Source organism: Alosa sapidissima, chromosome 3 (genome assembly GCF_018492685.1).
Source record: "Alosa sapidissima isolate fAloSap1 chromosome 3, fAloSap1.pri, whole genome shotgun sequence".
NCBI classification, from domain to species: domain Eukaryota; kingdom Metazoa; phylum Chordata; class Actinopteri; order Clupeiformes; family Clupeidae; genus Alosa; species Alosa sapidissima.
Window position 1 is genome coordinate 24735460 of NC_055959.1, and position 25105 is coordinate 24760564.

At 46.3% G+C, this 25105-nt stretch overlaps 1 protein-coding gene across 2 annotated transcripts; it reads left to right on the plus strand.

Annotated features, from left to right (window-relative positions):
* The first annotated feature begins 164 nt into the window (after nt 1–164).
* Nucleotides 165–24630, plus strand: lmtk2 (lemur tyrosine kinase 2). Of its 2 annotated transcripts, XM_042085847.1 has the most exons (15): nt 167–278; nt 611–777; nt 4519–4640; nt 4928–5078; nt 6872–6948; nt 7946–8064; nt 8188–8275; nt 12695–12825; nt 15259–15343; nt 16986–17107; nt 17993–18142; nt 18312–21420; nt 21543–21678; nt 21768–22016; nt 22463–24630. In XM_042085847.1, the coding sequence occupies exons 2-15, from the start codon at nt 678–680 to the stop codon at nt 22489–22491; spliced, it is 4668 nt and encodes a 1555-aa protein (XP_041941781.1). In that variant the 5' UTR covers nt 167–278; nt 611–677; the 3' UTR covers nt 22492–24630. The 2 variants fall into 2 exon arrangements, with proteins under 2 accessions (XP_041941780.1, XP_041941781.1); XM_042085846.1 differs by having other exon boundaries at nt 165–777.
* Nucleotides 24631–25105: the final 475 nt, after the last annotated feature.

The window sequence follows — 25105 nt, forward strand, 5'->3', positions numbered from 1 at the left end:
AGAGGAGCGACGAAAATGCAGGATAATAAAAGACGCCTTACATTTGGCACTCTGCCATTAAAGGGCACAAGAGAGATTGGCATGACATGATTGGATAAATATGTGTTTCGGACGGAACCGAGGAACGTCATTGGTATATGTTCCTGTCTGTCTAGTTTGTTGGGACGTACTGTGCTCTGTAGCATGACGTAGAAACATGGCGTTTCTGGTGAAAGGAGGTGGTGTTTGGTTTTCCTAGCAATTCCGAAATTGCTTCTTTAGAACACCTTGTGAAAATGGTAGGATGATACTTGTAAAGGCACGTTATAGCCGTAGAGCGGTAAATTGTGTTGTTGGCAAATGAATGTAAACTGTAAGATAATCCTGCTGGCTCTTGTTAGCTCTTACGAGCTACCAGGCTAATTTATAACAACAGTCTCCATCTAGCATAGTTAGTAAGCTAGCTTGCTAACGTTACCTTCTTTAGCTGTTTGTTAACTGGCTAGTATAGCTAGCTGGGCAGTAAAAATATATTCAATGAAGTCCTGCAGGTGCTGGCATTTACCTGTAACACAATCTCCGCATAGCATACACGTTTTTTGATACAAGTGTTTAAATCTGGTTGTTATAGCTAGCTAGCTATACGAATTGTGATTGAATATTTGGGGGACTACCTGGAGAAGTCAAGCCTGTACAGGATGGAGAGCCATCATGGATGTTTGTTGTGGCTGGGGATATGGACTCTGCAGTTGACAACGTCGCTAGTTCAATGTGTTCCACTTCCGTATTCAGACAGAGGTAAGATTTTAATTTGTAATCCCTAAATATGTGGTTCTTGACGTGTCAGTGTGAAATAACATCGGTTTGTGGTTAACTTACTGAATAGAAAGCAAGCGAGCTAATCGTTTGGTAGCTAGCTTGCTAGCCAGTCATTGGACTGACAGTTCAACGGTTCATTAGCCGGGACAATGCTTTTTAGCTTAGGCCATTCTTATGTGAAAATATTGCATCTATGACTTTCAATGCTTTGATTTTTTTATGGATGGGGTGTATTGAACCAATGAGTCTTTGTAGTCTCCCTTAGACGTAGTTGGTTGTAATAGTCCGTCAAACCATAGGAGGCCAAGCAAGCTAGCGTTATTAGCTTTCGATAGGATGTAGTCTACACGTAACGTTAGCCGCTAACGTTAGAGTCGCAGAACATGTTTTAGTCAGATAAACTGGTAAACCAACTTATGTGTGGGTGACTACATTTGGTCCCCTCGTGATAAAGTAGTCATTTTCAAGACACGGCAAGAACTAGATCATTCATGCTATACACTGTCCACTTTTCAACAATGAGTGAATACACAGCATGATTTGGGACATTTAACAGTTGATGCACTTGACTTGACCAATGATGACTTGTTACTGATAGATAGGTACCAGCCCCAGTGCACTGCCATGCCATAGCTAGGCAATGTTTACATGTAGGCTAGACTAATTAGTCAAATCACGTTTCACTTACTTTAAGGGCCTATTTAAAGAAGGGCCTCTCCCACTATTTCTCAACAAAAAGATATCAATACCACCGAATAGATGTAACTTCTGTTGGGGGAAAGCAGGCAACCTGGCAACCTCATTGGTATTGGAAGGAAATCAGTGGAAAGATTTGACCTGCTTTTTGATGTATAGACTAGAGCAGTGTTTCTCAAACTATGGGCCAGGGACCGGTGCCGGTCTGCGATGAGGTGCACACTGGTCTGCAGAGCAGTGACAGGAATAGGCCTTTCAAGGTTAAAAATCTAAAGGGCCTAAAGCAAAATCAGAGTGAAGTCAATGGCCATTATCATTCACTGAATCTCTTAGCTTCTTCCATTCAGAATCTCCCTAATAATATGTATCATTCTTTTACACACCTATATACATTATACAGATTATTTTGATGTGAGTGGGGAAGGGCGTTTTACGAGAGCTTGGCATTGTACGGGTGGGCCCTATGACCCTGAATTCTGACATAACCGGGCCCTAGGCCTGAGAAGTTTGAGAAACCCTGCACTAGAGGAAGCTGTGCAGATGTCTTTAAAAAAAACTTTATAGAAGTTTCATTGCAAAAGTCAGTGGCAGGCTTGTTCTGCATTCCTGCTGTGGTAATGAATAACTGGAGAATGTGTCATCTGAGTACATGGTACAGTACTCTAACCCTAACCCTATTTTACTTTAAATTACACAATGCATGGCTTTGCCGTTTAGTCGACTGTGAAAACAACTACTCTTGCAACCTTGTAGTGAGTCAGTAGGTTTAAGGTACATTGAAAGTGTCTGTTGATAATGAAAGGTAGGTTTCATTGATTCAATGATTTATCTGGTTTGACATGATGGATGATCAAATATTGCACCATTCAGTTGAATCTAATTCTTCCCATTCTTCCCATAAGTTTTTTTTTTTTTTCTGTAAATGCTTTTCAAAGTGTTTATTTTGTCCGATGTTTACATTACTCCAGAAAGTTTTATCATAGCTAGTTCATTCATCTAGACCTAAACTTTGCATCTTTTTGTGGCCCAAACAACCTAGTGCCTACATGTAAGTCATCCTTTTTCTGCTATGCTGGACAGTGATGGATAGCCAGGCCTATCCAGACTTTACATACTGGGCTGAGCCCCTGCTTGTAAGCAAATTATTTAAGAACTCGGCGACCTAATCTTCTTTCCAAGACCCTACTAAAAAGACTTCTTTGTCGACTGTCAACAAACTGACCTCAATTATTGTTTTACAACAATGGTTTCCCTTTGATAATAGAGATAATTTAATGACCACCGGTAGCTGTCTCCAGCAGCCTTCACTCAGGACTCAGGATTATGAATGTGACCTAACTCATAACCGACGGAGTAGGGTTACCCAAAACACTAGGCCATCAATGTCCCATTTTGATGTGTCGCTGTCACATAGTGGCCTGTGCATCCGTAGGACTTGAAGAACTGGGTCAGCTCCTCCTCTTTGTGGACAGAGACCACTTTGCCAGACAGGAATGAGAAATAAGATATGGCAGCTCCTGGGCTATTGGCTTGGAAGCCAACTGAATAATTTGTTAGATGCATGGGGTCATGATGTAGGCCTAAATTTGCATAGAGTGAGAGTTACAGAGAGTGAGATAAGAGTGGTCATAAGAAAGGGTTACCTGACTAGTCAGCCTCCAACATCTTTCCCTCCTGAAAACATTTCATTGATATTTGTTGACGATACTAGCTAAAGGTTTGTTAGCATAGGTGCTAGGCTAACTGTTCAACAGTCTGAGAATATATTGCCAGCCTAAGCCAAGGTTGTACTTTGACCTCTCGATATAGTGTTCTTTGGTTGAATATTGACGAGGAAAGAATGCACAGACTGTTATTGGTCACGGTCATTGTGTCATGCGGATAGAGGCTTATGCCTTATTTGTGTCATGCTGCTGTGACATTGTTTGTGCTAGTTATGCCGCCGGACCTGAGACTTGGTGGTCATGTGACCTGGTGTGACTCATGTGTATGACTCAGGTGTGCAGGCCACACCATAGTTGAACTCTATAAATGTTTTTGGTTTTTCCAAGTCTGTGGTTTACTATAGTGTGTTTAAAGGCAGGAGTGTTAGCCTACCGATTGAACAGGTAGGGTTGGGTGATCTTGCTCTCATATAAGTTATCCATCATTATTTATAGTCAGTGAATTTAACTTGGTGGCTGTTAAAACGTAAACAACTCAGGGTTAAAAATGTTTGGAGCTCTGTTTTCCCTTCCCACATTTCATCTGCTTTGATGAAGCTGTCAGACAAGATACAGGAGAGTTCTTCTTTTACACACACACACACACACACGCGCACATGCACGCAACCAGTAGGGCATTGACCCTGATGAGGAATAGGCTAGCACTGTGAGGAAGGGGAGAATGTGATTTGAGGGGATGACGCTGAATGGATGCGCTGAGGGTTGCTTTCAGTACAGATGCCCAAGCCCTTTTGTGCACGACACCCTCGCGGCACAGGCGGAATTGCTAAAAGCCCACGTGCTGAAAGCAGCTAGAACAAAGTGCTGAGACAAATGACACAAGTTGTGAGGGTGAAACATATCAGACGCTCGCTTGCTGTAGAGGTAGGAAAGGAAACCATCCACCTGGTGTTCAGAGTTTATTATGGGACATAGAGCAGCCATAGAGCAGAGATTCCCAAACTGTGAGGCGTGCCTTCTCTGGGGGGGCGCCAAATAATTTGAGGGGAGGCGCGGAAGGTTGATTTAAAAAAAAGAAGGAAAAACGTTTATTTCATGTTAGTATGTTTTTTTTTTCAATGATTATGTAATTGTCAACATTGTAAAATCCCTATCCTGAGTGAGAATGTATTGTGCCAAACTTCATAACGTAATTTAGCAACAGTGCCACCAGCCGAGCTAGCTGCAAGTTACCAGTGAACGGTAACTTGCAGCTTTGAGGTGTGTGTGTGTGTGTGTGTGTGTGTGTGTGTGTGTGTGTGTGTGTGTGTGTGTGTGTGGCTCTTCATCAGCTAACCCTGTCATGTTTGTGTGTGTGCAGTGGAGTTGGGGGAGGAGGCTCTCCAGTTGTCTCTGTTGGTGTCTGTCTGTGCTCTGGTGGTGCTGGTCCTGGTGCTCTTCAACTGTGTCAGCTGCTGCAAGGAGCGTGAGATCAACTTCAAGGTGAACAAACACGCACACACACACACCTATTGAATAGCGCTGTAATGACATGAGAACAGAAACTTAAATCGTGATACAAACGATCTCGTATCACGATTCGAGAATACAGAACTGCGATACACACCCCTCTCCAACTCCAGCAGCTGTCATGCTTTCAGATACAGCCCCCACATCATAACACAATGACACACAAAATGATTGTTCTATTTCACCGTTTCCCTTAACATAGTGGTACCGCTACACTTTGCCGCTACCCCTCACAAATGTATTTGCATCGTTTCCCCCAGGAATTTGAGGACAACTTTGAAGATGAGATCGACTTCACCCCTCCGGCGGAGGACACCCCCTCCATGCAGTCCCCAGCGGAGGTGTACACTCTGGCTGTGCCCCCCGTCGCCATGCCAGGGCCGCCCCATTTGGACCTGCCCAGGATTGCAGGTGGGTTGCTCAAGCAGTCGCGCACTGGCAGTGCCCGTGATCCCATCAAAACTTAAGTCAGTGGAAAGATCTCGCCTCTGAAGAAGGTGTAGAAAAAAAGGGTTGTGGCTCAAGAGCATCAGTCATGAAAGCCCTTGTGGTGCACTGCTGGCTTACTTGTGTGTTTTGTGAGGTCAGACATTTTTGCTTCCTGGAAACATAGGTGAAAGGATGAGCATAGATAGTTTGTCTTGTTGACTGCTGACCGCAATGTCCTGCTGACTGTTTACGAGTGCTTACGTCTGCTGCTGGACACTTGATTGCCTCATAACCTTTCCATAGTCCACTGTATGTTTTATTATTTTATTAGATTCCTGCATTTATACTCCGCTATAAATGACTGTTGTCATAGTAAAGCCTTTCTACATGGGCTGCACTGCCACAGTAGTCTTATTTACTGATTCTAATACACATGTAAACACCTTGTGTTTTGTCCTAAGTACATTATTCTTACATTTAATAGTTTCATGATGGGCCAGTCAATTATGAGACCACGCACAAGCTTAGTTCTCTAGTCTCCCTGTTAGCCTTTTGTAATGCACCACTGCTTTGTAACTCTTTCTTAAGAAGTGCACATTCCCAGATCACCAGTTGTTTTCCTTTTTGGCTGTTTCTGGAGCCAAAGCATTATGTGTTGAAGCAGAAAGTGAAATCTTTCCGTTTGTGTGAGTTAAGTAGATGTGTAACTTGGAGTGTGTGTACTACTCACTCTCAGAGAATAACAAAGGCAGGATTAGTAGTAAGATTAATTGTTGGATTATACTGGATTAATATGATGAAAGCACTTACAGTGCTTACAGTAGATGCACCACAGCTATGCCTGGTGGTACAGGACCTTCGGTAGTAGACAGAATAGATAGATCTGGTGTAGATAGAGCTATTGTAATCTTTGCATTGATGCATAGAATGCATTGAAAAATGACTGGAATGAGTCAAGCTCATTATGACTTACCTAAAGAACATACCACTTTAAAGGCTGTGCATAAGCTAAATCTGTCTGCCTGTAGGATATGGATACAAAGCTGATTTTCTGTACATGAGTTGTTGTGGTGCTTTAATTGCAAGTTTCTGAGAAATCCTTGTGCTTTCTCCTGGGAATTTTCCATCAGGTCAATCAGAGTCCCCTTTCTGACCATCATATAAACGATTCAGAATGGCCTAAACTGATAGGTTTACTTTTTTGTGCTCTACTGAAAAAGGTGAAGAACAAGTAAATTATCAACTGGTAACAGATTAGCTTTGATTGTATTTTATATATTTTTGATGATGTCATTGAAGTGCAATGAAGCAAATATGATGCTGATGAAATGGTAATGTCACATAAACACTTACTGTAATGTTGTGGAAACGGTTCCAAAATATGTAAGTGTTTTCATATAACGCCCACAACCTATCCTACCTTACAGACACACAATTGTTTTTTCCATGTTATCGTTATTAGTCATGTCATTGTTATTACCAGTGTCTTGACAATAGATAAAACAAATGATTCATCATGTACCGGTGAACTCTTGACTTGTCCTCAATTTGCTGTATAATTTCATGGTGTGAATGGAGAAAATAACAAGTGTAGACAGTTTTTTTCCAACTCTTAACTACAGAACAGCATTAAAACCGAATGAGCTGGAGCACTTGTGGATACGGTACCACACCGTAACTCTTGATGCAGTGACTAAACTGATCATTGGTCTGCTTAGTAACTAATAGCTCATCCACTTCTGTGTAGCTGATGAGTGTTGTTTTGCCCTCCGCAGATGGATCTTCGGGCCCACATGTTGCTCGCCACACCCTCAGTTACATCCAGGAGATCGGCAGCGGCTGGTTTGGCAAGGTAGGTGTGGTCTGTTACAGCCCACCACAGACTGTTGGTCTGGTTGCTTGAGTAGAGCAGGGCATAACAGAAATGATATTGCACATAGGGTGACTTCATGAGACGTGACTTCACATTGCATTTGGGCTCCAACTAATTAGTAGTCATCGTCAGTTAATTTCTCAATGAATCGATTAGTTATTTGATGAGAGATTGTTGATTTAAAACAAAAAAAAGAAGAAAATGTTGATCATTGTTTCTCAATGCCCAAGAATATGTCTTCAAATGTCTTGTTTTGTCCACAAACCAAAGAAGAGTAAGTAAAGCTGAACATTTTCAAGTTTAGGAAGCTTACAATCAGAGAGGTATTTTCTTTAAAAAAAGGATCCAAACTGATTAACCGATTTCCAAAATAGTTGATTAATTTCACTGTAGACAACTAATTGATTAATAGGTGGTGCAATAGTTGTCATCATCACCTGCTTCCTCTTTCTTCCTTCTTGGCAAAAGGTGCAGGATGAGTTTGATGCTGTGCAGGTGCAGTTAAATCTGCTGCCGTCCTGCCTCCTGCCCACTGAGGCCCTTAGCCTTTATCTTAGCCGTGGCAGGCTGCCGTCTCCCTGTCTCTTTGTTTGCTCTCTTTGATTTGTAGTAGCTCTTCCTCTTGCTCAAACACTCTGTTCTTTCTGCTGTTCCAAACCTCAACTCTGGCCTCCCTCATCTCTGGTGTCTAAAAGAGACTTTGCTCCCCTGTGTGTATGTGTGTGTGTCTGTCTGTCTATATACGGTGTTGTGTTTAGTGTAAGAGGGAGAGAGAAATCTCCCACACACCCCTTCTGCCTCTGTCCTGTCCTCTTTAGTCCCAGCACTTGAGGGTTCTTGTCTGTCCAGCGTGTAGTGTCCAGAGAAGCCTCGGATGGTTTTGGCTCCGGTCTGTGTTTCATCCTCATGCTTGTCATTCTGTGCCTCCCCCACCCTTGCCTACGCTCACCGTGGCCTGTTTGTCTTTGGGGGTCAGGTTCTGCTAAGTGAGATCTACGCTGACCCAGGCGCCTCCAGAGTGGTGGTCCAGGAGCTGAAGGCCAACGCTGGTGCCAAGGAGCAGAATGACTTCCTCCAGCAGGGAGACCCCTACAGGTCTGTAGAGAACCTTGGGGTTTGGTTTCCCTTCAGCAGAACTAGCTTTGGTATCTAAAGGATGGGTGTCAATGGTCTTTACCTGGTCTTAATATGATCTCTGTGGTTTCCATCCCTCTGCAGGGTCCTCCAGCACCCCAACATCCTCCAGTGTCTTGGCCAGTGTGTGGAAGCCATTCCATTTCTGCTAGTCTTTGAATACTGTGACCTGGTAAGTGTGTTTACATACAGAACCAGGGAAATTCACAGGTATTTCTCAGGAGAATGTGGAAATGATGTGGTGATGTTAAATACGAGAAAGGATAAGTACATGTACTTCTTAACACAAATGCATTCTTACATAAATGTATGCATATCTCGTACCATTTGACATCCAACATTATGAGCAGATATATCAATCAACTGTCACTGTGTAGGTAGATGAATTTACAGAAAGGTCAAGGCCCAGATATCTCAGTGGGTGTCCTGTCCTAGGGTAACCCAGTGTGTCCAAGACCTGGTGGTGCATTTTGTTTGTGGGGTGGGTTTGTGTCCCTCTGGGTCTGTGCTGACACCCAGAAGTCACGGCTCACTCTGGGAGCCCCTCTTTAGGCCCCTCTGCCACCTCTCGCAGCTGTAACGAGAGAACGCTCTCTGAGACCAAGGCTGGAGAGACTCTCTCTGTCCTGCGCTGCTCTGCATTGCACGGCTGTCTGCATCGCACGGCTGTCTGCTCTTCTCCTCTGATGTACTTCATGTATCTCCTCAGTCTATTTCTGTTAGCCGGCGGCCTGTTTTGCACCCAGAGCTGTGAGTCACGCAGCTGCCGTCAACATCTCCTGCAGCCCCCGCACACCCCACCCACCCACCCCTCTGCCTCACTCTCCTCTGCTCCCCAATCCCAATTAAGCAGCAGGCTCGTCTTTCTCCCTGTGTCAGTCAGGCATCTTGCTGTGTTAGTGCATTTTATGGTGTGGGTGTGTGTGTGTGTGTGTGTCTGTCTTCCAATGTCCTGCTGAAAAGGCTGCACCAGGGAGATTGTTCAGGCGTTTTCAGAGTTGCTTTCTCCCTCTCCTGCCCCCGCCCTGCTCTTTAATCACAGCACTTCAGGGCTCTCGTCTGTCCAGCGTGGAGCGTCTAGTTTAGCCTATGCTGGTCAGTTTGTCTGTGTGGCTGATCAGTGGCCGGCGTATGTAAATTTATGCCTATATTTGTTTAAAGGTTTTGAATGGTGCCTAGAAGACAAATGGTTGAATGGTTTCCTGAAGAAAAAAGGTCATAAACAATTTGACTCTAAAAGCAGCCCATCGTCATTTTTATAAATAGATCAACCAAAAATCATCTGTTGTCTGCCCTTTGTAGGGTGTAGAGGAAGGGAATGGTGTGGGGGTGTTGGTCAAGGCCATATGTATGATGGCATTGGATGAGCGGATTAAATCAGTGTTTCTTACGCATCTGCGAGAGGCCTTGGTGGCTGTCCGTGTTGACAAGCTCCAGCTGAGAGGTGAAGTGCTGAGTTGGGTTGGAGGAGCTCGGACACACACACACACCACACACACACACGTACGTATCACAGCACATGCAATCTGAGAGGGTTACTTGCTGCACTGTTCCTAAGAGGGTACAGGTTATAATTGTTTTGGTGTGTGTTTGTGTGTGCATATTAGTTGATGTTCTGAGCATTACACTAAAAAGTTATGCTTCTCAAAATGGGAAAGTCAAGATGGTGGTCCACAATTTCATACTTTTATGTTTGCATAAAAGTGATCCATTTCAGTGGGTACATCTTTTGTTCCCATCGTGAGGGAGGCAGGGTGTCAGTCCTGATGAGTGTGTGATTGATGATTTGTTTTGGGGCAGTAGCGCTGGTAACAGCCGGTAGGCCTGACTAAGGGAATTGTGTGCAGAAATAAGCAGCCGTATGCAACCGGATCACAGCCGGCAGGAGGCCAGCTGCCCCGACACTGAGTGACAGCCTCGTCTGCTCAGGGAGCTGACTGGAGCTCTGTGTGTGCGTGTGTGCGTGTGTGCGTGTGTGCGTGTGTGCGTGTGTGCGTGTGTGTGTGTGTGTCCGCATGTGCACAGGGCAAGATGCCAAATGTGTTACCAAGGGAGATGAAAATCATTATAATTTTAGGCGGAAAAATGCTTAGATCCCTGAAACCGAATTTTCTGAATGACCGATGTGCTACATTCCTGTCCTCACCTGCTGGACCTTTGCATCGGCCACACTTTCATTTCACCACTACACATGCTTCTCCAGAGTCACCACAGGCAAGCAGGGAAGCTCTAGTTAAGTCTTGGACAGGAAATCATGTCATCCGCAGTGTATTAAGCAATCGGTTGTTAATGAGTTATTAATCAGACACAAGTACAGGCCAACTGGAGGAAGTAAGGGAGCAGAAAGCGCTGAAGTGCAGATGGTAGTCAGATGTTTGTTGCGGTCACTCATGTAAACTCCAAAGACACTGCAGTTGTGCTGTGATGGAGCAGGCAAGTCAGAGAATGTCTGGTAGGAAGTGCTCTGCTACCCTTCTTGCTGTTCACGGTTGCCACATTTCTCCACTGAAATATCTGCCGTGGCCACAACTGTTTTGCAGTGCCACGAGTTGCTGCATGTTGCTGTTGCCACATTAGGTGGTCAGCTACTGTGCATGCACACAGCCTCCGTCTCTCCTACAGGCCACCGCTTCCTGTCACTGCTACTAGCAACCTTACGCACGGCCCCTGCATCTCTCTCTTGTCACACTGCTGCATCCTTTACAGCTGTTTGACAGAAAGGTGTGTGTGTGTGCACTTGTGTGTGCACTTGTGTGTGCACTTGTGTGTGCACTTGTGTGTGCACTTGTGTGTGCACTTGTGTGTGTGCACGTGTGAGAGAGGTGTGTGGAGCATCGGGGCAGCTGATTTATGACTGTTGCATAACATAAGTGGCGCTCTGTAATCAGGCAGCAGTGTGACGACAGCGGAGGCCTGGACTGCTGGTGGGAAGCTTAAACCCCCTCACCCCCCTCTTCCCTCCTTTGGAAACAGAGACCCAGCTCTCCAGCCTACAGTGCAGTGCTCTGGGGCATTCTTTAGCAGTGTGTTATGTGACCTGCTCGTGGTTAAAGACCAGGTGCCAGACCACACAACCCTGTGTGAGACACACCTCTCCCCAATAACCGCAGACTAGATCTGGGCCTCTTAAGAGCCTTCCACCGGTTTGGTGGGATAGCAGATGTAATAAGTGTGAAGCGCTTGTCGCGTTCTTGTTTACATTTGTACTGAGCCTGAATATTGGTTGTTGCCTCCGGATCTAATAAGCTCCACAACACATTGGCTATACATATTGGTATGTGTGTAATGCTGCAGTACTATTCTATAAACGCATATTGTAAGAATGTAGAGATGAGTTGTGTTACTAATGTCAAAATGTTTTAAAAACCATATACACCCTTATACTAAAAAACTTTAAAATGATTTCCGTTCATAGCCCTTTTGAAGAATGCAATTGTAATTAGTTGTTTGTGCATCACTGTAGGAATCTTTAGTAGAATGCAAGTGGAACAGTGAAGCCCTTTTGTGACCATTTAGCGTGAATTCATACACATTTGATCACCCAATTGTATTAGTGCTATATCAGTGATATTTATCTTTATAGCAAGTGAATTATTTATTTACCGGTATGTTGAATGTAATTGTTTGGGGTATATTAATAATTCATATTTGTACTGATTTCAATACATACTAGTCATGCCCACTGAATGACTTGTCCTGTGGCAGTGTGCCTCATCAGCTCCAGTAAGTAGTGGAATGCCCCTGATGTTGAGCTCCTTTGGTATTTGCACCTAGTCAGCCTTTCTCATGGGGTTGTTTTTGAGCACGCAGGCTGCAGTCCTGCTGACTCATAAGCACGGTGACCACACTGCACACAGCAGACTGCAGGGGTCCCCTGACGGCAAGCCTGACTCATGGCCCCATAAAGCAGACAGACAGGACAGAGAAGACAGACAGGACAGACAGACCTCTGTGTTCATGCACCATGCTCCTTTAACCACTCCCACCCTCCCGTTACACCCCGATGCAGTGGCGCATCAGCGCTAATGAGATGATCTTCCCCTGACCTGATATTCCCCTAAGCCCCCTCCCTTCCCCACCCCAGAGAAGATATTAGAGCTGTGATGACCACAGCTATCAGAAACTCAACCTGCAATAGCAAACATACAGCCACCACATCCAACTGACTGCTGGACTTTTATTTTTAAAATTGCTGTGACCCAGGCTGGGTGGCCATTAAAATGGCTTTCCCTTTTTTGGTGCCAGCACCAGGGTCCATGGTGTCCACAGCATTTGCATGGTGAGCATCACTGCCACCCTGTGGCTGCTTGCAGAACTGCTGCTCCTTGTCAGTGCCTCTTGAGTTACTAGCAGCTTGCGTCATACAGTATGTTCTATTCACTGGAAAGATGCCCATTGTCATTATCTGTTCATACGATCAGTCACCTTAGTACTTACTTACACAATACAGTATTTTTTCACAGGGATACCCACTTAATGTGAGTTTATAGTGCCGTTACTGCATTGACTATTGTTTGTCATGTTATAACAGCATTGTTCTATATGCACCTGTAATGATGTGTCTTTGTGTGTGTGTGTGTGTGTGCTGCAGGGCGACCTGAAGAGTTACCTGGCTCAGCAGGACTGGCGCTATGGGAAGGCTGAGCTCCTGCAGCTGCAGAGGATGGCCTGTGAGATCGCCGCTGGGGTCACCCACCTCCACAAGCACAACTTCTTGCACAGGTAAACTCCCCTGTAGGATGGACCTGACCACTTATCGTTTTGTGAATTTTATTTTTTTATGTGAAGTATTTAGTATGCAAGGACACAAAAAGTCCATTGCCAAGGTTCCCCATCACCAGGGTCCACCAAATTAGAAAAATGCAGTCAAGTGTATACTGTAGTAAGTTTACTTAGCCCTTAAAGGTTGACGGGAATGTTGGAAAATGAACGTTCTAAAGAATATCCGGGTTCATTGAATTCAGCATAGAATTTTAGAACCTTCAATTGTTGCGGAATAGAATCTTCTGTTCGAATGTTCAAAAACCCACACCTTGAAGGGTTAGAGCCAGTGGTGTGGCCCCTGTGTTTACACTGTGGCTGCTGAACTGGATGAAGTCTGCTGCTGCTGCTGCTTGTTGTCAGTGTGGAGGGATGGCATGTTCCCTGCGCGCGCGTCATCCAGCAGGAGACTTCTTGTCCTGCTGTAAACCTGCACATGAATGGCACTGGGTTAAAGACTGCCGTGCAGCTCCCCGAGCCGCTCCTGAAAAGGCCAGCTATGTCAGACGTGCTTTAGTTTTTCATTCTCTGCAGTGGTGGTGTTAAGCGTCTGGGAGGGAGAGAAGTAAAGAAAGAAAGAAAAAACAGGGGAGGGAAAGTGAGCAAGTGAGCAAAAGAGGGTTCGGGATGGAGGAGAAGTTTTTTCGGTGATATGCGGCGCTGAGTTGGTCTGCTCCGTTTTGCATGCTCGGAATATGCCGGAAGGCGTCTGGTTACACTGTGCCCGGGGACAGCTAGAGTGTCGGCTTGCCCAGGACAGGCGGGACATGATGAATCTGCGCTTTGCGTGTAAGTGGATCGCCTCGCACCAGGCAGCGCTCCACTGGTGTTAGGACTCAACCGGGACACTCCCAAAATTCCTCTGCGTGTTGTAAAGGCGGTCATGAAAATGACTGTGGATTTTTTCGATAAAGCAGATTTATTTTTGAGCAACCCCCCCCCACCCCCCACCCCCCTCCTCTTTTTTTTGCTCCGTTTGGTCTCCATCTCGCGCCCCTGTCTCACCCGTGCCCCTCGTTCTGTTTGGTCCCTCTGGGATGGAGTCTGCGTATGCTGAAGATGAGACTCGGGTGTGAGGTCTTGTTCCACACGGCGAGCAGACAGGCTGGTGGCACAAAGAGAAAATCATGTGTTTTTACACCATGGGGGAGAATAGATCTGGATATAACTGAATAATAACTGAATAATTCTGTCGGACTGGAAGGTCATTGGAATTGGTCTTGTAGATCAACATTCAAGACTTGAAAAAATGTCTGCACAGCAGAAACGTTGGCAAATTAAAAATGTTTTTTATTTTATAATCTCTCCTTGACCTGCACTTCCTCTGACAAGTATTCACTGTGTGTCTTCACCCTTCCTGAAATCAAAACTCAACAACGTTTTCTTCAACATTTTTCCCACATTTGAATCTGCCTCTTCTAGCCCGACCTCCCTGTGCTTGTGCTGCACAGCACCCTTGTAGGGCTGAAAGACGACGGGCAAGACTGTCAGTACTGTATGCTGTGCCCTCGCCAAGACCTGGCTACAGCCTCGAAAATATCCCTCCATTTATCTTGCAATAGTTTCATGCAGGCTGACAGTAGCAGGGTGTATGGAGCATAGACCACTGGTGTCAGCGATGTCCTGGGTTAGAAGCTGGTGAGGGGGGGTGATTCTGGAAGGCTGCCGGTAAAAGAGACACACTTCTGGAACTGGTGTGAGCGGGTACAGCAGGGCCAAGATGAAACCGGAGTCGGACTCTTGTCTGAATGAGCTACCATCTGTCCCACTATGCTGGGCAGTGCCAGAGTCCACCCCCTGCCCCCCCCCCCTACACACACACACTCCGCTCCGTCAAACCTGCTGTGGAGGACAGCGAGAGTGTCCCTCCCTGGGAACAATATCATGGTGCTGTGTGAGCGAGCTGGGAAATGCTCCAGCATCAGTGATTTTGTTGCTAGGGGGAGAGCAGACACACCTGAAGATGGTTACCCCCCCCCACACACACTCCTAATGCCCCATGTCACGCAATGCCAGGTGTGGGGGTGGGCCTGTGAACAGATTGGCATCTCCAAAAATGATTTTACTGGGCCACCTGACGAAGTAGGCATGGGAATTTGGTGAAGGACCTGAAGTGGAAAGCTGATATCCATCAGGCTGAATACAGACTGGTGACCGTAATACAGACCTGAATAGAGACCTACAAAACAATCAACTGACTGACACCATGTCCTTTGTCATAATCTGTTTGAAGATGTAATTGCCAGCTTCAGCTGTAAAACCACCTGAATGTAACCATACAGATATAATGCAAATGGAATCAAAATGCAGTTAGTAACTGATAGATTTTATATGTGTAATGTATATATTTTTTCTTTTGAAAAATCTCATTCTTTTCATATTTTTCTTTTACAGTGATTTGGCCCTTAGAAACTGCTTTTTAACTGCTGACCTGACAGTTAAAGTTGGGGATTATGGAATAGGACCGTACAGATATAAGGTAAGACTACCCTGGTTCACACGTTCTCCAATATGATGATGTGCTAGCTCACATATTTGTCAGCAGATACTGTTTCACCCATTAAAACCAAGGTCCATGCCCTTGCAGAAATATAAATGTTTTCCACCGCAGTTTACATGCAGCTGTTGCCCCATGACCCGAGTTAAAGCCCAAGGTCTAGATTCAGACTCGGTGAAATACAATCCAGTGGCCATGTTTCCAGCAGAACACAGACTAGCCGGAGATGTATATCTGCATTTTCCAGATATTGCTGAGATCTCAGTTGGGTGCCTGGAGATTGCCAGGTCATGACATGAGTGGTTTTACGGCACTTTTTTTATGTACAGAAGCCGAAAGAGGCCATTGTCATGTTTTTTTAAAACTTTATATTGAAATAACAACTATAAGATAATTAAGTTCAGATCTCTAACAATGTTTGTTTTCTCAAGATAACCCAAACAAACCTGTGGGGTATATAGTAAAACGAAGCTCGATTGGTGGGTTGGCGAGGTATGTTGCGCTCAAAGCCGAGGGTATGCTGTAACACGAAAGTGGCTCTGTTTTAGTGTCATCATGGCGTCTTATGCTGCCAACCAAACCTGGGGTGCGTTTCCCAAAACCATAGTTGCTAACTTAGTTAGCAACTTTGTTGGTTGCAATGCAATTTCCCATTGCCAACCAACTAAGTTGCTAACAGGTTAGCAACTATGGTTTTGGGAAACACACCCTTGGTTGGGAGGAGGTTATCAGCTAAGCTGATCAGGTTAGATCAGCACAACAAAACGCAATTGGTGGGCACAGACCCTTAAAACACTAAGCTCAGCTTCCTAGCCCCACAAAGCAGCTTTTTAATTTTTGAAATCATCATCACTCTATTGGCATTAATGGCGATCAATTCAGCCTGTCTGCATATTTATTTTTGCAAAATCTTTTCACATAACAAATTTACTCAATTGGCTTTTTTTTGCCAGCACGCATCCCTAGCTTATTATATGCAACTGTGTTGCACCTAGCAGTGATCTGCTATTCTTCTAAATGTTATAACATGTTCCTCTTGTGTAAAATAAACCGCGCTAGATCGATCCATTTTGTAAAGGCGTGTAAAGTGATGCGATAAACACCCTTTTTATGGGAACGCGCATTGAAACTAAAGAGGACAAATTTCCTCGTAAGCGAGCTTCGTGGTACCATTTAACTGTTTCGTATTTGTCGATCCAGGTTATCCAAAGAAAGCCTGGGTATGTTCAGCATGGTTTGTAGTATACCCCACTGTTCGCAAAATTCAAATGGGCCATTATGGTGATTTGGATTCACCCAGGCTAGTCTTTCTTGGCTTCTCTAATTATGTGCGTGTATGTCCATACTTGTTTATACAGTCTGGTCCATACCCAAGTATATGATGGGTGACATTTAAAGTGAAGGGATGGGGTATGGTGACCACCATGTGGTCAACTCAAGTGGTGTGAGCATGGTTACACATTGGATGAATTATGTAAAAGTTGACTGGTATTTAGCAGTTGCTTTTCTCAAGTGCCATGGACTCACACCGGTAACTTTGACCCACCCTGCAGTGTGACTAATGTGCACAGTATATTTGCACGTATGGGACGATGCCCTCATGTGACGTGTGTGTGTGTCTCAGGAGGATTACATCACTACGGAGGAGGATCAGCTGGTTCCTCTGCGCTGGCTGGCCCCTGAGTTGGTGGGGGACCTCCATGGTGGCGTCATCACCGCAGAACAAACCAAGCCTGGCAATGTGTGGTAAGGGCATTGACATGCTCCCATGTCTAAGTTAAAAGCGTATGTTGTCCTGGTAAATAATTTCAAAGACATCATAGTACCAATATCAAAGGAGCATTGATTTTTTTCTTCTTTTAGAAACACTGAATGAAGTGGAATCTCTGGTCATTTAGGTTTATCAGAACATCAGAATACCATACAGATGTTGTATAGTTGCAACCTCTGCAGTACAGTTTGGGGTTCTTGTTTTTTTTATTTGTATTATTATTTAGAAATTAACCAAATAGCGTTGAAACTCATAGCCTCACCCATACAAGAGCACACCACTTGTAATAGAAATAGAAGTCAGTACAATGTGTTGGTCAGCACACGTCACTCTGAGTCTGGCTGCTGTAAGTAGAGCTCAAAGGCTGATTGGTGCTCTGTCATTTCATCCCCCTGCTGAGAGGGTCAGAGCCTTTTGAAAGTGAGCCTCTCCACTAATGTTGCAGGCGCTGCTTGTCAGTGCTCGTAAATCTCTGTTTCCCATGCATGGATGTGAGATCAGGCACTGCTCTTTTTTCTGCTGGCACATATGCATAATTCTCTCGCCTCCTAAAATAATATATCTTCGTGGCTCTGTGCCACATATCCCAGGCTCTTATGCAACACAGACTTATTTTAAGAGTAGTCGCCATATCTATACGGATAGGCCATTTTCAGGTCATATAATATACTGATCCCATTGCAATTTCTGAGTAATTATTAATATGATTCTCCCCTCAAATTGCCATGGTCAATTTTATACATGTAGTCATCCTCATGAGGTCAGATTGGCTGGAGAGTGGGTTACACCAGTAGCAGTCTCACGTTTTGGTCATCCCAATTGCTGTAGCTTGAAAGAGATATCTGTCTTTGTTGTTGCAGGTCATTGGGCATAACATTGTGGGAGCTGTTTGAGAATGCCAACCAGCCCTACCCTCACCTGTCTGATAGAGAAGTACTGAACCATGTGATCAGGGATCAACAGATCAAACTCTTCAAACCACAGCTGGACCTGCCATACTCTGAGAGATGGTGAGCGTAAGATTGAAATATACAATATGAGGCAATGCCATATTGTTCAAATAACACTACTGATCTGTATTTGTTCAGGAAAGAACGATCAGGGGTTCAGCGAAAGGGTCATTGTAAACACACATATGAGTGGTGCGTGTTGACTGTGTGTGTTTGTGTGGTTGTGCAGGTACGAGGTGCTGCAGTTCTGCTGGCTGCCCCCAGACAAGCGGGCCACGGCGGAGGAGGTCCACCGTCTGCTGACCTACCTGCGCATGCAGGGCCAGAAGGACGTGGAGGACGACTTCGAGCAGCGTTGGAACGCCCTCCGGCCGAACCCCTGCGCCCGCCAGACTACGGTCAGCCACTCGTCCTTCCCCATCCTGGAGACGCTGGACGAGGGCGGCGAGCCGGACGAGATGCTGACGGTCACTGAGACCAGCCGAGGCCTCAGCTTCGAGTACGTGTGGGAGGGCGCCAAGCATGACCACTACGACAGCCACAGCCGCGCCGCCATGGACTCCACGCTCAACTACAACAGCGTCTTCTTCCCCGTGCCTAGCCAAGACATCCACGCCCTCTTCCCTCCAGCGGCGAGCGATTCTGGAGCGCATCATCAGCATCAGCGCGTTAGTCCTCCCGCCCAGGGAGTGCCAGGTGTCCTGCCGGTGTTCGACGCCCACGAGGTGGCCTCTGGGAAGGACTACTACATCCAGCTGGAGGACCAGGAGGAGAGCACCACCGACTCGCAGGACCTGGTGGCCAAGGCTGAGCCGCCGCCCGAGTCCCAACAGTTCCTGATGCTGCATGACTCGCGCATGGACGAGTCGAGCACCGATGCAGACTTTTTTCATGGCAGCATGGACTCCAAGGACTCCTTCATGCCGGACAGCCACACTTGGTCTTCCAGTGAGCAAGAGAGTCCGTTCCACACCAACATATTCAGCGAGGGAGACTCGAAGCTAGAGGAGCCCCATTCGTGGAGGACTGGGTTCCTGGAGCTTCCAGATATGAGTGGACACAGCAACGGTGGCTTCCAGCAGGGGAACACTGCTGCCCAGGCCAAGACACAGGCCCAGTCCCAGAACACAGAACAGAACAGCCTGGCTTTTTTAGGACCGGAGGGACGGAGAAACATGTTGGTGGAGGACTGTGAGCTGGACGATGCAAACGCCTTGAGGCTTCTGAACGCTGAGAAGCTGGCCGACAACTTCCTGTTTCTCAAGGAGAAAAGTTTAATGAAGGAGAGCCCAGATTTGGGCAAATTGGACCAGAACGCTAACTCTGCTGGCAGTGCAATCACAAGCATCTTCGAGAGTGAAGAGCTCACGGAAAAAGCATCCGTAACTGAGGACACTGCAAAATCTGTAGCAAATGTTGCCCCCCACTCAAATGCGGAACTGCTGCACTTTTCAGGCCCTGACTTTGGGGCGCTTCTGCAGCCTTTAGGAAATGAAACTCTGGTGCCTTCGAAACCCTTGCTTTTAGGAGAGGCCTGTAGTAGCAACCTGTCGCCTGTCAGTAGTGCTTTTCCTAGCGACCTAGCGCCGCTCTCTCCTGGCTCTGAGATCTTTTTTGCTCTTTCCTCTACCTCCCCCAGTGCAGAGGCCCTCACAGGTTCAGTCCCAGTATGTCTGGCCACTGGTCCCCAGTCCCCTGTGCTCAGTCCAAGTGCCACTCCAGAAATGACGTGCGCCGTTGCCAAAACGCCCAGCATTGAAGGCCCCTTAGACCACTTTCAGGATCACATGCAACAACACATAGAAACAGACTTTGCAGAACTAAATCATGCCTCTTCCTCAGAACCCATTGGCTTGTTAGCTGAAGACAAAGACCCATACAGTGCTGTTTCTCTGACCGACTCCGCTGTAGATGTAGATAAAGGCTTGGATGCAGAAACGGATCACCTGCCGCCGTGCACCGATGAGGAGAGCAGCTTTGCAGACGGTCTGTCTCAAGACAGGACCTCTCTACAGGTGTCCGAACCCTGTTTAGACCAGATCAGTCAGGACAGCCTTCTGGACGACAGCCTTTCTTCCCCACTGCCAACCATGGAGAACTCCGCCGAGACGCCAGACTCCCTGGACTCTCTGGACATCCACAGACTCGGGGGTCAGGAGGAGACCCTTAGCACCCCAGCTCCGTGCAAGCTGCAGCCCCCTTACAAGACGGCCGACAGCGGCTACGAGACGGAGAACCTGGAGTCTCCGGAGTGGAACTCTCAGCTGATTCAGGACGACGCCTCCAGGGAGAGCGAAGCCAGCTCCTCAGTGGAAGTCCCCTCTATGCCACTGGTGCCCCCGGAGATCGTCGTGTCCGAGGTCGAGAACGGACACGCAGTGGACGAGGAAGCGCAGCAACAGGAAGGCGCAGCAGACCAGCAGGAGGAAGCTCCCCCTTCCGACGTCTACATCACAGGCAGCTACAGAGACTCGGCCTACTTCTCCGACAACGAGCTGGAGACCGACAGGCGGTCCGAGGAGACCAATGGGGGGACTCCCGTCGAGGCCCCGGCCTGGCTCGGGGAGTCTGCCGAAGCAGAGCTCCGCAACAGCAGTAATGCAGTGACGCCTCCTCAGGAGACCCTGCACCAGGAGATGCTCGACTCCCTGACTGGGACGTCACAAGGCCTGTCTGATCCTGCCTCTGGCCTCATTGATGCCGTGCTCCCAGAGTCCACAAGGAACGGCGTCCCTGAGCCTGTCCTTGGGGCAGAGACGGACCGTACGGAGGACAGCCTGGTGTCTGCTGAAGCTCCTCAGAAGGAAGCCCAGAAGACCGCTGGTTTCTCTGATGTGTGTCCTTCCCCAGCAGTCTCCGCTGCAAGCACAGAACCCTCAGCGAAGGCCTCCTCCAATGTCACGGAACACTCTCCGAGGCCTCCGCTGGACAACATGGGCCACGCCAAGCTGACCAGAACGTACGCCGCTGAAATCACCCGTCGGAAGGAGCCGGACAGCGAGGGGAGGTACCTGAACCGCCGGGACGGCGCGGGGGAGGACGGGCGCGAGGACGGAATGGACGCGGACGAGGAGGACGAGAACAGCGACGACTCGGACGACGAGCGGCACAGCGCTTACCGCCTGCACAGCAGCAGCGAGGAGAGCGAGGACGACGTGGAGCACCCGGTTCCACAGATCATCTCCGACAGCAGCGACGCGGGCCACCTCAAGAGCCTGCTCAAGCCCACGTCGCTAGCAGTAGACAAAGCCTCCGCAGCGGCAGACACCAGCGACAATGACGGCTCTAAAAGAGCCGTGTCCTTTTTTGATGATGTCACTGTCTACCTCTTTGATCAGGTACCATCTGATGCCTCACTGAAACTAAAAAATGGTGGAATATTTTCTTTTTCAATTTCAGCAAGTAATTTCTGTGTGTTTTCTTACATTTCCTGTCTGTTCTGTCCGTCTTCCCTTAACAGGAGACTCCAACTAAAGAGTTGGGAGACCACACTCTTGGTTCCAACAGTCAGGTGTCAGAATTCAGCAGCCCTGCACAGTCCACTGGTTACCTGAACAGGTTCACTAACTCCACAGAGAGCTCCACTGATGAAGAAGGTAAAGCTATTCACAACGTTTACTTGTGAACATACATCAATGCAGCACTTATCCAAACAGCCCTGACAAGCTGTGTTACTGTCCCGCAGGTGGTGGCTTCGAGTGGGACGATGACTTCTCCTCGCCCGATTCCTCCTTCCTCGCCAAGGCGGCCAGTGATGTGGCAGCCTCCAAGCCCTCGCCCATAGGTGCCTCACGCTACTTCTCTCCACCGCCCCAGAACCGGGGCCCGGAGACCAGCTGGACCAGCTCCTCCTACTCCCGCTTCTCCATCTCCCCAGCCAGCATCGCCAGCTTCTCGCTCACACACCTCACCGACTCCGACATAGAGCAAGGGGGTAAGGCACACACACGCACACACGCACACACACACGCACACACACACGCACACACACACACACGCACACGCACACGCACACGTACGCACAGCAAAATAATTGTTTCATCTTGATAGTATCATAATCGTTGGACATAATTTATATTGAAATGGGAATTTCATGAATTGCACATTCCTAATGCGCACACACACACATTGTTTGCTGTTCTATCCTTTTGTTATTTAATAAAAGCTTTTAAAACTAACGCTCGATGGTGTTTTAAGCCCCCATCGTCGACTTCAAGGCAGCGCTGCGACCGTCGACTTCAAGGCACCCTAACCCTTGCCTAACCCTAGCCTTCCATGCAACGTTGGGGGCTTAAAACACCATAGTGCAAAACTACGAATGGCCAAACTGCCACCACTAGAAGCACATCTAATGTGGCTCCTTTTCCTCTTGCTCCACAGGCAGCAGTGAAGATGGAGAGAGGGACTAAGGGGAGGGAGTCTCGGCATTGAGCTATTGGAGAGGAAGTCGCCCTGACTGGTCAGGCTTTGCAAACCTCTCCCTACAGACAGTGCTTAGGACTGCAGCTTCAGACCAATCCCTTTCACTTTACTGCGAACGCCACCACTTGCACCCTCTCTATCAAGAACTCTTTTGGTCATCTTCATCCAACCGTGGTAAGGATTATTTTGACTTAAACGTGATCCTTTGCATCTCGGATCATTCCTCTCTGTGCAATCAAGACGTCATGGAACATTCTGCATTCTCCCGAAAGAGATGGCAGGAGACACACACACGCAAGCAAACAAACAAACAAACACAAAGGTGTTGAACTTCAAGAGCTTCCCCAGTGTCTTACCTGGTATCTGTGTGCGCTCTTACATACTCTGTACTTACACTGTACACACTCTTAGCTACAGATATCTGCTTTAAACGTTGACGGTTGAACTTGAATCATCTTGTTTTTTTCTCAGTGACACTGGCAACACTGGCTGTCCTCTCAAGCTACTAGATAATAGAGATTTCCTGTTCTGTGTCGATTGCCTTTTTCCTTTGAAGGAGATGTTTTCATTTTCCCCTATAGAAAAATACCACGCAGTCTGCGTTCACTTGAATCTCAGCGTCGACGTGAGTCTTCTAGTCTTCTTCCTGGGTTAGGTTGCGGTGTTAAACCAGAACAATGAGTTTGCAGCTCAGTGTTACCTCATGGGAATGGGGCACTGCTGAGGCCCAGCCAGGGAAATAACGCAGCTATGACTGTTTATATCTGGTGTGGTCTTAACCCATATGCCGTGGACACTCACAAGAGACCCATCGTTCACTCACCCGTGCTGAGGATATGACCCTCCGTACACTGAACCAATCTCAATCTCAAATCTCCATGCACCTCGCATTGCCCGACATCAGTCGACCTGCATTGTGCCTACACCATTTTGCCCCCTAATTCACACACATACACACTCCACGTTTTAGAAACGCAACCACTAATCTGGTGGATATCATGCCATATGCTGAAATGCTTAGAGGGCCGGTGATTTGTTTTCAATAAGAAAATGTAATATGAATTGTCTTCATATTTGCTCTGAAGCTGGGGGTACAGTGACTCTGATGGTTTCAAACAAAACCTACTGTAAGACTTCCTGTCAAAGCTTCCCTTTTCTTTCTGTGGTGAGATCAAAAGGGAATTGGTTTGGGGTCAGAAGATTCCTTCTGTCTTTCCCATGTCAAACATGTTAATGATGCTGAAGGACAAAATGTAAAATCTTGTATTTATTCTGTGCTTTTCAATCAGAATAGAGAGGTGGAGGGCACTTCTGTTGTAGAGCTTTCTGTATCGTGCCCTATTTTAGTAAACTTTGGACAGCAAATCTTCTCCACAGGTGAAATTGGGGAATTCCCCCTGCTCATGCCCTTCCATGGTAAATCATTTCATTGGGCTTTGTTTGTGTGTATATATTAAATTAATAAATTTCAAGCAAGATAAGCTGATTTTTCCCATTATCTTGACTGAAAGTTATGAATTAAATTGAGTTCTCTCAACACGGGTCTGTAGCAGCTAGCTGTCACACAGTTGTGTTATGGTGGCTGATGGTGTTGACTAGAGTGTGAATGGATCTGCTGAAGTAACAGGTGGATGGCCTTTGTTTAATTCACAGACAGAAGTCCCATATTTTAGCAAACCTACATCCGTATTACCAGCAGTCTCTGTGAGTTGAACATTTTATTTAAGGAAATGACCATTTTGTTTTGTTTCTTTTCCCATTGTATATTGCTTAATCTTGCACATCTGAAAAGTGTAACTTAAATGTTAAACTGTACTCATGTATATAAACGTTTAATTTTGTCTGTAAATTGGGAATGGTGTAAGCTCTAGTTTGAGGTTTCAATTTGTAATTTAAGGTGAAACAAATGACAACATATCATGGTTTTGAATGATGTGAAGATAAAGACGTTTAAATTAAGGACAATGACCAGAAGATGCAGTCATGCTGTGTCTGTATGCGTAACTTGTACATTTTAAAAATTGTGCTATTTTTACTTAATATTGATGATCCTATGTAGTGTAATTGAATGAATTGTTTATAATTACACTGTTTAATATGGAAATAAATGAAAATGTACTTCTGCATTTGGGTTTGTCAAGTTTCAGCTTCTTTACAGTACCACTACCTTCCATAGAATTGAGATCTTACACCTCTGTAGAATGAATGAAAGGGAGTGAGGGGGGGGCTCTCTGATGTGACCTATACTCTATACTACAGCACCTTTCAGTTTATAGACCCTTTCAACAATAACAACAAAAACAATGCTTGAATCTACTTCCTCTGCATTAAGATAACATATGGAATGTTAAAAAGGAAGTATTGTGGGGCCAACTATGATGCTGATAATGGAACTCTCTTGAAAGGGTCTATACATGAGTCTCAAAAAAGGAAATTCAAATAGTCTAACTGTGGTCTTCAGTGGTATGATGATGTGTTACTTACTAACAAAGATAAAACTAGGTTATGTTACAAGCATCATGCATTTGTGTTACTAATAATAACTGCATGGGACTATTATAATTCAAGAAAATATATTGCTAGTGTCCTGGCCTACCACTG